Source organism: Dendropsophus ebraccatus, chromosome 4 (genome assembly GCF_027789765.1).
Source record: "Dendropsophus ebraccatus isolate aDenEbr1 chromosome 4, aDenEbr1.pat, whole genome shotgun sequence".
Classification (NCBI taxonomy): Eukaryota; Metazoa; Chordata; class Amphibia; order Anura; family Hylidae; genus Dendropsophus; species Dendropsophus ebraccatus.
Window position 1 is genome coordinate 54,399,174 of NC_091457.1, and position 13,774 is coordinate 54,412,947.

A 13,774-nucleotide genomic window follows, 5' to 3' on the forward strand; every position below is an offset into this window, starting at 1 on the left:
TGTGACCTTAATCACTATTTAGTTCACTGTATTTTACAATTAGCAAATGCGATGCAAGTAAGTGTTTCTTAAAAGGGTACTCCGGGTTGCTGTTTAGTAAAGGTAGCTGAGACAATTACATAAGGCTCTTGTGGTCTCTGATATTTCTTGAGGACCACAGATACTTGTACTACTAAGATTGATAGAAAAAAAAAAAAAAATTTTATATATATATATATATATATATATATATATATATATATATATATATCGCCTCTGTTTACATGTCGTCGTATGTGTCTAGATTTTTAGGTGGATTCTGTGATCATCCCAAAAATGGGGTTCATTATATAATTTGGTCAATGTGTGGGTGTTCGGATACATGTACCCCGCTGTTTAGTGTAAATAAAGTTTATTGATATGAGGTATTTATGCGTCTCTACTTTGGAATTTACATGCTCCTACTCTGTGATGTATTCTATCCTCTATTTCAGCCCATGTGAGACTATATGGATACATGGACTTGCTGTTTGTTGTACAAAGTTTGTTGCGCTTATTTTATCGATCTTGGGGAGTATGGCTCCACATACTAGCTGTTTGTTGTAAATAACGTTTATTGACATGTTTTATGTGCTGAAACCCTCTGTACTGATTTTAAAGTAAGATCTGGGTCATAGATGTACTTTCTGTTTATTATAAATAAAGTTTATTGATATAAATAGTTGTGTGCTCCAACCTCCTAATTCAGTCATTTGAGTCTTCAGAACCAATTCCCTATATACAGTGGTTTATGAAGACCTCACTCATTGATGTGCTATGTGATAGTCAGCAGGACAGTGCATATGTAGTACCTGTAGTCCCCAAGATCTCAGGGAGCATGTCAGTGCAGAAAGCTTGCAGCAGTAGTACACAGAGTGCTCCTTTCATTAAACTTTATGTACAATAAACATTATAAGCACCTTAATAATAGTGCATTTTGTTTTTTAAATAAAGTTATTTAAATCAAGTAGTTCTTAATATACTTCCTGCAGAAATTTGGCCGTAAACGTATTACCTCTTGTCCATGACAGTACTGTCAGAGATCTGTTCTTTAGGACCAAAATAATACAGTTAAATATCAGGTATATGTTATAATTTAAACATGAGCAAATCCTGTTCAAATTTCAATAAGCTTTATTCCAAAGAACACAACTAATGTATATGGGTCATAAATACTGTTTTCCAGGGCATAAATGGTTAATTGCTAGCCTTTCAAGGACATGAAAAGGAACAGTGTGGCATTGTGTTTTCTTTTTGAAACTTTTTTCTGCCCAACCTGTTTTCTATTTATACAACTGGCTGCCGAAGGTTAAATGTTATCTATAGGGCTGAATGCCTTATAATAAAGCGAAACTTGAGTCTGTTGCAATTGGGCAGCTCTTTGTGTCGGAGGGAAGTAAATATAAGTCCTAAAGTCATTCTCTATTCAGCTGATTTTTTTGTTCTTGGGTGACAACAATTTCCATGGAGTCTTGACTTGCCTACTAAAGAGTAGAGGGTATATTTTGGTTTATCTGGGTGCACTGCATATCTGGCCACTTGTGTTACTCAGGATTCAAGAAAAGCTGAGTGACAACCCCTGTGAAAGATGCTACAAAGATCATAGTAGTTGTTACCCTTTTTGAGGCAAACGATAAATTGAATCCACCACTAATCTCTTACCACTCCATGTAAAGCACAGTGTGTTCCATCCAAAAGTTAATCATAGAAAAGGAAATGACACGTCTGTCACCTGGAAAAGTTTTCTTTAGCATGACTGGAGGCCAAGATGTAACTGAAGAAGAGAGACTCGCTGCAGGTGGTGGTGACCCCACACTGAGGATCACATAAGGGAAAGCTTGCAGTAAAAAGTTGGCAGTAGGGTCTGTTCTCACTTTTTATATCTCTGTCCATCATGTTTTGTGACCAATAGATATTCAGAGACAGGCGACAGAAGAGAGCCTATAAATTTCAATAGGTCCTTCAATAGGATCCTGAGTTTCCAAAAATTGTGTCCTAATCCCTAGTTGGCGACCGACTGGAAACCCCTGTGAGCAGCCTCTGTCAATCCTGTTTTATATTAAGATTAGAGATGAGCGAACCGGATTCGGGTTTGAGTCCATCGGAACCCGAACTTTCGGCATTTGATTAGCTTGGGCTGCTGAACTTGGATAAAGCTCTAAGGTTGTCTGGAAAATATGGATACAACCAATGACTATATCCATGTTTTCCACATAGCCTTAGGGCTGCTTCAGCAGCCACCGCTTATTAAATGCCGAAAGTTCGGGTTCCGGTGGACTCGAGCATGCTCCAGGTTCGCTCATCTCTAATTAAGATATAGAAATCTGTGAATAGGGTTTAGTTGCGACACCAAATAAGCCCATAAGAATGGCGCTGTTTCTGAATATTAAAGCAGACCCTAAAGCTAGACAGCTCCAACTCCCTGAAAGACACACCGCTATGGTTTTGTACATAATTTGGATTGTGTGATATTATAATCAATGTTCCCTTTGAACTTTAGCCACTGCTAAGTGGAATAGAAAGAGAGCTGGGCAATGTTAAAGCAAAGTTGGACAAACCAAAAACTTAACACAGAAATATCGGTACCTTAGTCTAAAAGCTAAAGTAGCATAGCTAATAAAATATAGTAGATATAGTGATAGGTAGGCATCCCCTGTAGGTAAATATCTAATAGTAAGCCCCCCAGTATGTAGTACTCCTCATGTAGATAATCTGCATGTAGGCGTCCTCCTGGCAGATAGCCTCCAAGTATGGAATATTCTCCAATGTAGTAGGCAATCCCCTGTTACTTACACACACACACACCCAATAGAGAGCATCCTCAATGTTAGGGCTCTATTACACGGAATGATAATCAGCCGAATTAGGCCGATTAGGGCCATTATCGCTCCATGTAATAGAGACAACAATCATCTGTTGACAATGATCATCAGCTGATCGTGTCTTTAGGCCCCCGACCTTGCCTCGCTACGTGTAATAACGATGCGCAGTCAACGATTGAATATACTATAATACATTACCTCTCCACGATCCCGGTCTTCTCCGGCCCTCTGCTTTCTTCCTGATGACATGGCTGTAGCTTTGAAGCAGTCTCTGAGCTGACGGGCCGCTCAGCTAATCACTGGCCGCGGCTAGTTCTGAGTGGCCTGTCAACTCAGAAACCACTCTGAAGCTAAAGCCGCGGATCTGGGAAGCGAGCAGGGGGGCGGGAGAAGACCGTGAGCATGGACAGGTAATTTATAGCAGTTTAAGGCAAGGGCTGCATGGACATCGCTAACAATGTCTGTCCAGCCCTTGCTAAACGATCATCGAGCCTTGTAATAGGCTCAGTAAACAAGCGCTGATTTAGTCCCATCTAATAGGTTCCTTAGGCATATATCTTCGCTGTGTCAATCTTTGCCAGATAAAGTTAAAAGATCCTGGGCTGAGCGGGTGGCTGGCAACAGTGAGCGAGGCTTCCTGGAACACTGATTATAATACAGCACCCAAATGAGTTTTTTAGGCCATACTATACTTGCATATGCCAATTGCACAATCTTAGCCTTTGTTCACACAATATATTTTACAATGAGAACTATGGTGTTAATTTGTTCCTCTATAGCTTTGCAGTACATAAGTAGGTGACATATCATTAATTAATGTATTTTTCATGCTTGTTCTGCATTGAAATTGAGTCAGAAAACCAGGACACAGATCAGCCCCATTGAATGGGACTAGTCGCCTGGTAACATTGTGGCTATAGAAAGTGCAACAGAATTGTGAGTGTATGCCTTGGATTTCTGGCCAATATTCTGTGGTGGATATATATTATATGAACATACGCTTATGGAGGTTTTCTAGATGTATCGTTTGCTAGAAGCATTACCTCTGTAGTAGGGCTGTTAGTGAGGAAATTCATCAAAAAAGTTGGAACCCTAACATCCACCATGACTATGGCAGTGTGCTGACATATGGCAGCCATCCAACTACCCCCCTTCTTTATTAACCAGTTTTCCCTAAACCTATAATTTGATGCACACTTGCTCATATACATCTGTTGATCATAGGATTAGAGCACCTGGATATATAGGACATCAGATGAATCTCAGAATGTATGTCCCACACCAGATGTTTCAGATATACAGCTCGTACAGGATTATGTCATCATAGGCAGGGCATTGTGAGGTAGGGACAATGTCACATTGCAGACACAGGAATGAGGATGAGCAGGATGATGAAAGCTGAGACATAGCATAAGGTGGAGCAGGACCCTTCAGATGTTGGAGAAACCTTTGTATGAATAGAAGATTGATGGTATATGTAATGCCCACTGTATTTGGGTATACAACCAACAGTGACCTCATTATGTTATGTATATAGCCTGCAGGGGGCCAAATACCCCTGTGATACCATCTCATTGTACTGGTTTAAAGCAGTGAGACCCTTCGATTAATCAATTCTTGGGAAACCTAATGATCATTCGTGTTAACAGCCATTGGAGAAGGTTTTGTCTCAGGTTGGAAAACCACAATAGTGATTATCCCTCCTGAAGATCAGTTCTTCATTGTTCCATGTCATTTCAATGATTTGTTATTTGTCTGTCGTCCTATATCAGGTATAGCAGCATAGTTTTAGATACTCACCTGAATAACGCTGCCTTTGGAATTGCTCGTCCTAATTTACTATGCATAGGAACTGAATGAATACACTTTGAGATGCAAAGCAGCACTAGACAAGGAAGAAATATCACTCTATATAATAATGCATATTTACGGGATAAGCTGGTGGACCTAATAGTTGTCAACCAACAACTAAGAAATCAACCACTGAGAAACAGCAAGTATTGGAAAGTATTGTAAGAATTCATATATGTACATTTTCTGTGTACATTGGATAATTTTCTTCATAAAAAGATTCAGATCTAAAATAAAATAAAAATAAAATAAAAAAGTTGATACAGGTAGAATTGTCCACAAGGTGGTGCTGTCCTACATGTAGAATGTAAACTCCACAGGTAGAGTTGTATTTAGTGTAGCTACCGTTTTAGTCACTAAGTAAATTTTTTGCTGTGGGTTTGTATTTCAGGGGTGACACATTTCCTCCACAGCATTAAAATTCATGTTGCCCATTCATTTGGCCAAGTGATTCACGGTTGTGCCAAGTGCTCCTGACCAGGATCTTGTCTTGGCAGCGTCTCTACTGCAGCTAATAGATGGGGAACCCCATTTCTGTGATGTCCATATCACAGGAGTCTTGGTCACCAATGATGGAAACACTGCAGTTGGGCAGTTTCCTTACTAATCGTCTCCACAGCAAAGACTGGTACAGGAACAGATAGCTGAGAGGATGTAGGCTGCCTGCTTGCATGTAAGTTTCTGTTAAATGAATAGGGACCCTAAAGGGAAAAAAAAAAGTGTGCTTGGGGAAGGGGGTGCCTTGGCCTATTCATGATATCAATTACAATCACATTATCCAAATCAATATCCACATGCTTATAGATATTACTTACATAATCCACTAAAATGTTAATGACTAGGGATACTTTTGTACAGAATCTTGTTTCTCAGTTGGCTTCATAAAAAATTTCCCATTTATTTGGCTTCTATTTAGAGTATAAAATTACAACATCATCAGACAGGCTGGTACAGTCAGTGTGCACATACATTACTTGTATGTATACAAACATTCCTGTACTGATTCAAAGTTACAACTCTATTACACAGGCCAATAATCGGTAGGCAGGAACCCTCACAGCCAATCAGCCTGTGTAAAAGTGCCAGCAGTCAGCGTACAACTTGTTCATCAGCTGATCACATCTTTTGTGCGAGCATTTAACTAATCATAGTTGCATGGGAACATGTGCAGCAGACTAATATGAAGTTAAGATCCAGCAATTGATTGAGCCTTAAAGGCTTGCAAACAAATCGGGCCGAATAATTTAAAAGTCAGAGTTTTATATATATATATATATATAATATATATTCAGTGGCATTGTGTCCAACAGCCGGTATAGGTACACTGGCACTATTCCAGTGCTGTACACTACTGACATTCAGAGTATATATAGTTTCTCTTCCTCCCCATATAAGGTAGCACCATCTTCAAATGAGAAGGTTTTAAGTACGTGAGAGAGGTCTGTGATTAGAAGCATATGACATAGCCTTTGTTCTTGTAGTTTTGTTAGCATACCAAATGTTTGTCATAAATGCACAAAAAAAGAGATTGTATGCCGCACCCTCCGCAGAAAGCCTGTTGGAGCATTGTGTTTTGGTCTTGCAGCATATGTTCTTCCCACTCTTGTGGGGACCTAGAGACACTGGGGAGTAAGTTATCCTGTAATCCTCCGGGAGATTCTGTGGTCTTTACAGTACAAATGAAAAATGTCTTTGGCTCTGATTTCAAATGCAAAGGGCACACTGGAAGAGGTCATTGCAGGAGAATGGCCATGTCTACTTTTTAAAGGGGTTGTCCAGCAAAAAACTTTTTCTTTCAAATCAACTAGTGTCAGAAAGTTATATATATTTATAATTTACTTCTATTAAAAAATCTCAAGTCTTCCCATACTTATTAGCTGCTGACATCTCTGGGCGAGACAGGAACTGTCCACAGCAGGAGAAGTTTTCTATGGGGATTCACAGAAAACCGAGACAGAGTTCCTGTCTCAGCCAGAGATGTCAGTAGAGAGCACTGTGTCAGACTGGAAATAAAAAACATTTCCTGCAGGACATATAGTAGCTAATAAGTATGAGAAGACTTGAGATTTTTTAATAGAAGTAAATTACAAATCTATATAACTTTCTGATATCAGTTGATTTAAAAGAAAAAGATTTTCGCTAGACAACCCCTTTAAGGACAAATTGTTTAAATTCTAGAAAATTACACCCTTGTAACCAAATGATAGATGTTTTCTACTTAATGTTTTGTTCTCAAATATTGCCATACAGTAAAAATAATGCACCTTTATAATACTAAATTATACCATTGTACAGTGCCTAAAAATTGTCTATCGACAGTATCCAAATAATACAGCTATAATGTCATATGCCACCCACACAATGCTGCCATTTAATACCCAAATAAACCTCCAAATAATACCAGCCTTAAGATCTATATATTATTCTCCCATGCAGTGTCCATATAACACTGCCCATAAAATACGTCCATGCAAATTTATCCGGTCATATACACCCTAAATTATCCCACATAATAATACCTTATATACAGATATTTGATTCCCATATAATAATATCACATACTGCTACATAATCCTAGAGGGTTTTAGGCTGCACCTGTGGTTTAAATTAATGGAGGAACCTCCAGGATTTGTCAATCTCTAGGCCTAGTTGATCAACCACTGTAGTATACTGCTGCTATGGGGTTCATGGCATCTCACTTCTCTTTGGTCTTTGAAAATTTTACCTCATTGTTAGCCAGAACCAGTTATAGGGATTTTGAGAAGGGAAGGAAGAACAAACAAAAGCCATGCTCTGACTTATATGCAGCTTATGGAGCACCAGGGGTCATAAGGATTTACAAGTATGGCCTAGACAAGGTTATTTGTATATATAGTTTCCTTACTGCTTACACCACCCACAGACAGGTTTACTGCACCTTTAAATTCCTAATCCCATAACTTCCAGCCATGGAAGCAAGCATTGTCCACTAATCCCTGTCTATCTGTCACCAGTGAGGGCCCCATGTGGCCAGTAGTGTTATTGTGTCTGCAGATAACATTCAAGGTTTTATGGACCATGTCACATTTTTGTTCAACTAGGTCTTCTGGTTTCTTGAGTAATGTTTGTTTAGATTATCTTGTTGATTCAGTTCTATGTGCAATAGCTGCTCTTATTTTTTGAGAGATTTATGGAACAGTTAAAGCATGTCAGACAAGATAGTATTCTGCTTCTGAGATATCTAAAATAAGCTGCTGGGGCGGCCCGAAGCTTACAACAAGGTGTTCAATAAAGAAAAACCATGAAGTGACTACAATACTACTGGAGAGGGGCACCTCTGTTCATTCTTCAGCGCGTACAGAGCAGGAGCGCGCGCCTTCCATAGACTCCCATTATGAGCGGGAGGCTAACGGCATTCCGCGGCGGACAATTCCGTCGCGGAATTCCGCTGCCTTTGCTCAGTGCTAACGGGGCCTTAGGGTATGTTCACACTGAGTAAAACAGGCGGAATTCCGTGGTGGAAAGGAACCCCCCCTGTCTCAGTGTCCCATAGCCTGTGTGGCGGTCGTACACTCCTCCATAGGCGCTGCTCTCTGCTCAAAGATGTGACATGTCACTTCTTTGAGCAGAGAGCGTCGGCAGCGGAGGAGCGTGCGCCCTCTCATTCACTCACAGCGGGACACTGAATTCCTCCGTATTTGCTCAGTGTGAACATACCCTAACACAGTATTCTGTGCTTGACATGGTTGACCAGAATCTCAAAGCTATTTACCTGTTTTGGGCAGTACTTGTCACTATAACCATCATATCCTGATGATAACCAGTAACCATCACTGTTCAAAGAGTATCCAATAACTAATGGGGATATATACTGTAAGTAGTGAGACCCCTAGGGGCCAAGCACAGCGTGTACATATTGCTACATCCTTTCTTGTCTAAATGAAATATAACAAATTCAAAATAAGGAACAAGAACACAGAGGACATAGCTATAAGTTAGATATAATCCTTGAGGTGGACCGGCGTTCTGATTGTTCTGCCAGCTCGTGTAACCTAATAGGTTTCCTCATACACATCTTGGTCTTCTTCTAAATCTGTCAATCTATTTTCTAGGCCTGGCTGTATGTCACCAGAGATCTCACCATGCTCCTCAGCAGTCTCTGCTCGTTGTTGTCTGTATTCACAAAGCCCTGGTGTGACTGCTAACTCTACACCCCTGGAAATGTCACATCACATTTCATTAGGTCAGCAAGGTCAACCATATCTAAATACTGTATTGTATTGATGGATAGACTGTTGATTTCTGGAATGCCCATGTAACCCCTGATCTCAACCATCTCAGTATAAATCAACCACTGCTGTGCTTGAAGACACCACTTCATAACTTCTGGGAGGTGTGAAATGAAGAACATGTCAGATTGGCCGCCAACAATTTAATAGATGATAGCCACGTAATGCAGACATCTCAGGAATGTGATAGTAGTGTGGTGACATGTGTCCATACTGTCCATACTACCCCCATGCTCCCTTTAAGTAGTGCATGTCCTTAGAGTAGACCTCACTCTATATTGTAAGTCATGGGAAAATCTCTCAGCATTTACAAGTATAATGTCCTGACCCTTGGAATGTCTTACAGGAACATGAAAATGTTAGTCAAGCACATATTTTGGTTTCTAAAAATAGACTTTTTCCCCATGATAGTGTACATTTTATTAGTGTTGAAGTTTTTCCAAAACTCCCAAAGAGCCAAGATCATTTCATCTAGATTCCTTAATGCTTGCCTTTGAGGTCAGCAGCCTCTGGGGTCTAAAGCTGAGGGGCAGGAATTATTATGAATTATTACTTAGAGCTACAGACTCAGCTGTAATTAAAGTCTTTCTATCACTGATTGATGAAAAAGATGGCTCCTTTCTTCCCACCTCTTCCCATAGAGACGCCGTTTGACACTGAGGCAGGCGGGATTTTGCAGCAGAGAGCTCCGCCGCGAAATTCCGCCAAATTTACTCAGTATAAACTGGCCCTTATACTGAAATGACAGAAAGAACGTAGTGTCAATGATAATGTTTTTACCACCCGTTGACAGTCATGTGGACAGTCACTTATTATTTTAGCATTCTTTTTTGATTTTCCAATATGTCAAACATGTAGACCCTGGCCATAGACAAACCCTGACTATGAACATACATATACTAAACAAATATTTCACATGGAAAATTATCTTTGTTAAGGAAAATGGGGTTTATAAGCAAGATCTTATAAAAGGTTTTATCCAGCGAAGAAGACTCCTGCCTGTCAGTACTGGTCATTCTTGGTATTAAAATAGTCTTTATCCCTATGGCCAGCTTTACTTATTATACATTAAAGGGGTATTTCGCTCAAACATAACTTTTGATATGTTGCTGCCTATGGCGAGACTAACAATTCCTTCTATACTTGTTATTATCTATTCAGTCTCCTTCCCCATCTAAGCTGCTGCTTTCTGCTGAAGATTTAAAAATCTGTATGTGAGCCTTACTCTCTGTCTCCCCCTCCTCCCCCTTCCTTCTGAGACAGCTGATGTAAACAAGTTCCTGACTGGCTTTAGATGCATTTTTGTAATGCTGGGAGGGTGAATCTGAGGTGACATTGCTGATAAACTCACTGCGATTAATCCTCCTGGCATTACAAAGAAGCTACAATGTTGCAGATAAGGGTTTGTTTACATCAGCCATCTGGCCCTAATTTTGTTATTTGTGATGCAGCCATCTGTGGTAGGGGCTGTTATTGCAGGTTGTCCTATCTTTATTTGAAGCAGGATATATGTAATGGAGCTTTTTAAATGTTTTTAAATGTTTGTTACCCCTAGTGTGTATGGCTTGGTTGTGGGTAGGCCATTACCCCTAGCTATTGTTATTGTCATCATGCTTTGCTCAATAAAAATTGTTTGATGTGCAGCCAATTTATTTGTATGTGTTTTTCTTTTTTGAGGTTGGTTATAATTACATACAATGGTATAGCACTGTGTGTGTGTGTGTGTATTTGTTGTGCCCACCCACTTTTTCTAGTTATTGTCGGAAACCACTTCCCTGTAGGTCAATGGTTGACCAAATAAAGAGCCTTACAACTTTACTAGGGATCATCAACCAAACCAGAATCTACTCCAAATGATCCATCTGCATACAGCTGTTTCAGGGTTTTGGCTCTCAATAGTAAAGAGCAGGTATTTTACGGCTGGGTATAAGGCCTTTTATGTGGGCGAGAGGGGATAATGTATCTCCTACTTCTGGAGGAGATTACTTAGCACATTTTTCCCTAGAAAACATTGCCTGGTCTATAAGACTCCTTATGCCATCTTGGTGGTCTCTCCTAAATAACACGTCAGGAAACCCTTTACAACATAATCCAGCAAAAAAAAAAAAACAGTTACAGTAATACCTCGGTTCCCGAACTCCTTGCTGTTCAAACTATTTGGTATTTAAACCACATTTCCCCTGAAGTTTTGGTCGGTACTCGAACATTTTTCGGTATCGGAACAAATCCAGGAGAGAGAACTATCAGCTGAACTATTATTCAGCTGACAGTTATTTAGGTGTTTTGGCACCAAGGTTGCAGGAACAGGCATTTCCATCATAATGACGGAAATCCCTGCTCTAAACCGGTGAGTGGCAGCCATAGAGAGGCTCCCTGCTGGGCATTTTTGGTGACCCGGAGCTCCTGCACAGTGATGTCCTGCGGCTGGCACACTCAAGTTAATAGGAGACATGTTGGTCACCTGGAGAGGTAGGACATCACCAGGCAAGAGCTCTGGGGCTGCTCTCATTCTCCTCCTGCACAAGACTGCTCGACAGCTGGTAGTATGAAGGGGGGTGCATTTGGGGGATGCCATTTGACGGTCTGTGTGACCCAAGCTCTGTGCACAGTGACGTCCTCTGGCCAGCATGTCTCCTATGCCCCGAGCGCACAAGTTGCCTGAGAGGGAGGACATCACTGTGCACGGAGCTCAGATTACCACAAATGCGCGTCGGGGAGCCCATCTCTGACTGCCACGCAATGGTTTATAGTGGTAATTCCCATCATTATGACAGGAATCCCCTCTCCTTTGCAGTAAATAGTGGTGTACAATGCACCACTACTTTCTACTTTCTAGTCCAGAGGAGGTAAGTGGTGATGCTATTGCATCTCCACTTAACTCTTTACATTCTGTGGGCTGGGCGCTCTGCACCTGACCTACAGGGTGTAAAAACAATTAAATGCATTTACATAGTTTCCTATGGGAACACACAGCTTGGCCCTCAAACTGCTTGGTTCTGGAACAGCCTTCCAGAACTAATTGTGTTCGAGAACAGAGGAATTACTGTACCTATGTTAATTATTATGGACATTGGCCTAAAATCCTTATAGACTATTATTAACCAAACAAATGCCAAAAGAGTCCCCTTTTATCCATTTGTATGTACTAACTTGGGTGTAGTAGGGACAAAGCTAGACAGAGTTTCCTTAGCCCTAGTGTATTCAGAACAGTTCCATATATTAGTACCCCTAGGTAGAGAATAATTGAAGAACGTACAGTACATGTCTTTAATAATTCAGCTTGTTGTAAACTGTTTAGTATTCTGTGATGACTGATAAGTATTTTCTTTTTTTTTTACAAGGTTAATCATACAGTTGTAAATAATGAAACATATCAAGAAAGACTGACACGTCTGGAAGGTGACAAGGAGTCTCTTATTTTACAGGTAATAAGATAATTACATATTGTATTTATTACATATTACATATTTGTATTTATTGTTTAAATGCAGTTTTTATGTTCAAAATATTTTTAAGAATTGTGTGTGATTTTTTTTTTTTCATCTTACTATCTACATTCAAAAAAATAACACTAAATACAACCTAATTTTGCAGTTTTCAGTCCCATAATAAGTTACGAATTCCTGCTCTGTACAGAAAATTTCCCAACAGTGTCTTCCTTGTCATCACAGGCAGAATTACAGTGAAAAGTGATACCAGTATATAGAAAACACATGACCCACCACCATTTAAAATGGCTGAATATCAGAGGTCAGCCTCCCTCTTCCTGTGGAAGCACCACTGCACAGGTCACAGAGCATGCTTCTGGGCCACTCTAGTGTGTCCATGGGGCTTGCCTTAAAGCACATCTCTGGATGCTGTTAAAACAGCTCGGACAAGGCTGTCTCCTATAATAACCTTTGAAGCCTATGGTTCACTTAATCCACCACGGTCTACAGCCATTGTGTTCTGCCCCTTTAGACTGCCTTGTCAGTGTATTCCTCCCTGTTTACAGATTGTGTGATCTGCCTTTCCTAAATTCTTGGATGTTAATCCCTTCTCCAGTCTCTGATCTGCATAAGCTCCTCCCTCCTGCTGACAGTTCATTAAGAGAAGACAGGGTGATGGTGAAAGAGAGCCATAGTGCTGCCAGATCTGTGCAGGAAGCAGAAAGCCAACTGCTCAGTAAATCATAGTATATACTAGCCCTTGGGATAAACTCTCTCTCGCCTATGAATCCTTGTGCAACTTCACTGGCACACGAAATCTATTCTTTTGGGACAGGCAGACCCAGCTGGCACAGTTTCATCATAAGGGTTCCCCCAAAAATCTATCAAAAGGGCAGACAGTAGATACTGTACTATAAGCGTCAGTCTGGGGGCCCCTTGGCAATGGGAGGCCCTAAGCAAAAGCACAATTTGTCTCCCCTAATGCAGGCTTGCCTTTTTGCAATACAATGGATCTATAACTTCCCTTGTCTATGAGAAAACAAATCTGTCTGCAAAAGTGAGATTTTTGGATCATCAGTGGTGAGAAAAGAGAAAGATCAGACTGATAAATTGTTGCCATACTCTCTAGCTCACGCAGACTGTAAGATTCCCTGCTGGTTAAAAACAAATGTCTATGGCCAGCTTATGGCTATGTAAAAATAGACTGAAATAGGAAGACAAACTCTGCCCATGTCTCCCCCTGCTACCAGGAGACATTATAGGAATGTCTCTGGGTAGGCTCCAAATAGTTAATCACCAGCTTAGTCATTGAAAGCAGGGCTGCAAAGAGCTGTAGCTCCGGGCTCAGCTGTTAAGTAGGCCTGACTGAGTTTGGCCATCGATCAAC

The 13,774-nt window shown here is 40.5% G+C and overlaps 1 protein-coding gene and 1 long non-coding RNA gene across 15 annotated transcripts in view; one reads left to right on the plus strand and one right to left on the minus strand.

The window, feature by feature from the left end:
- Nucleotides 1-13,774, plus strand: part of PPFIBP2 (PPFIA binding protein 2) — a 138,866-nt gene that overhangs the window by 37,742 nt on the left and 87,350 nt on the right. For all 14 annotated transcript variants that reach the window (XM_069965799.1, XM_069965801.1, XM_069965804.1 and 11 more), the window contains one exon: nt 12,301-12,384. In XM_069965799.1, the coding sequence (XP_069821900.1) occupies nt 12,301-12,384 (84 nt within the window). The remainder of the gene's footprint in view (nt 1-12,300; nt 12,385-13,774) is intronic.
- Nucleotides 1-13,774, minus strand: part of LOC138788179 (uncharacterized) — a 69,631-nt gene that overhangs the window by 14,051 nt on the left and 41,806 nt on the right. The gene's annotated exons all lie outside the window — the stretch shown is intronic.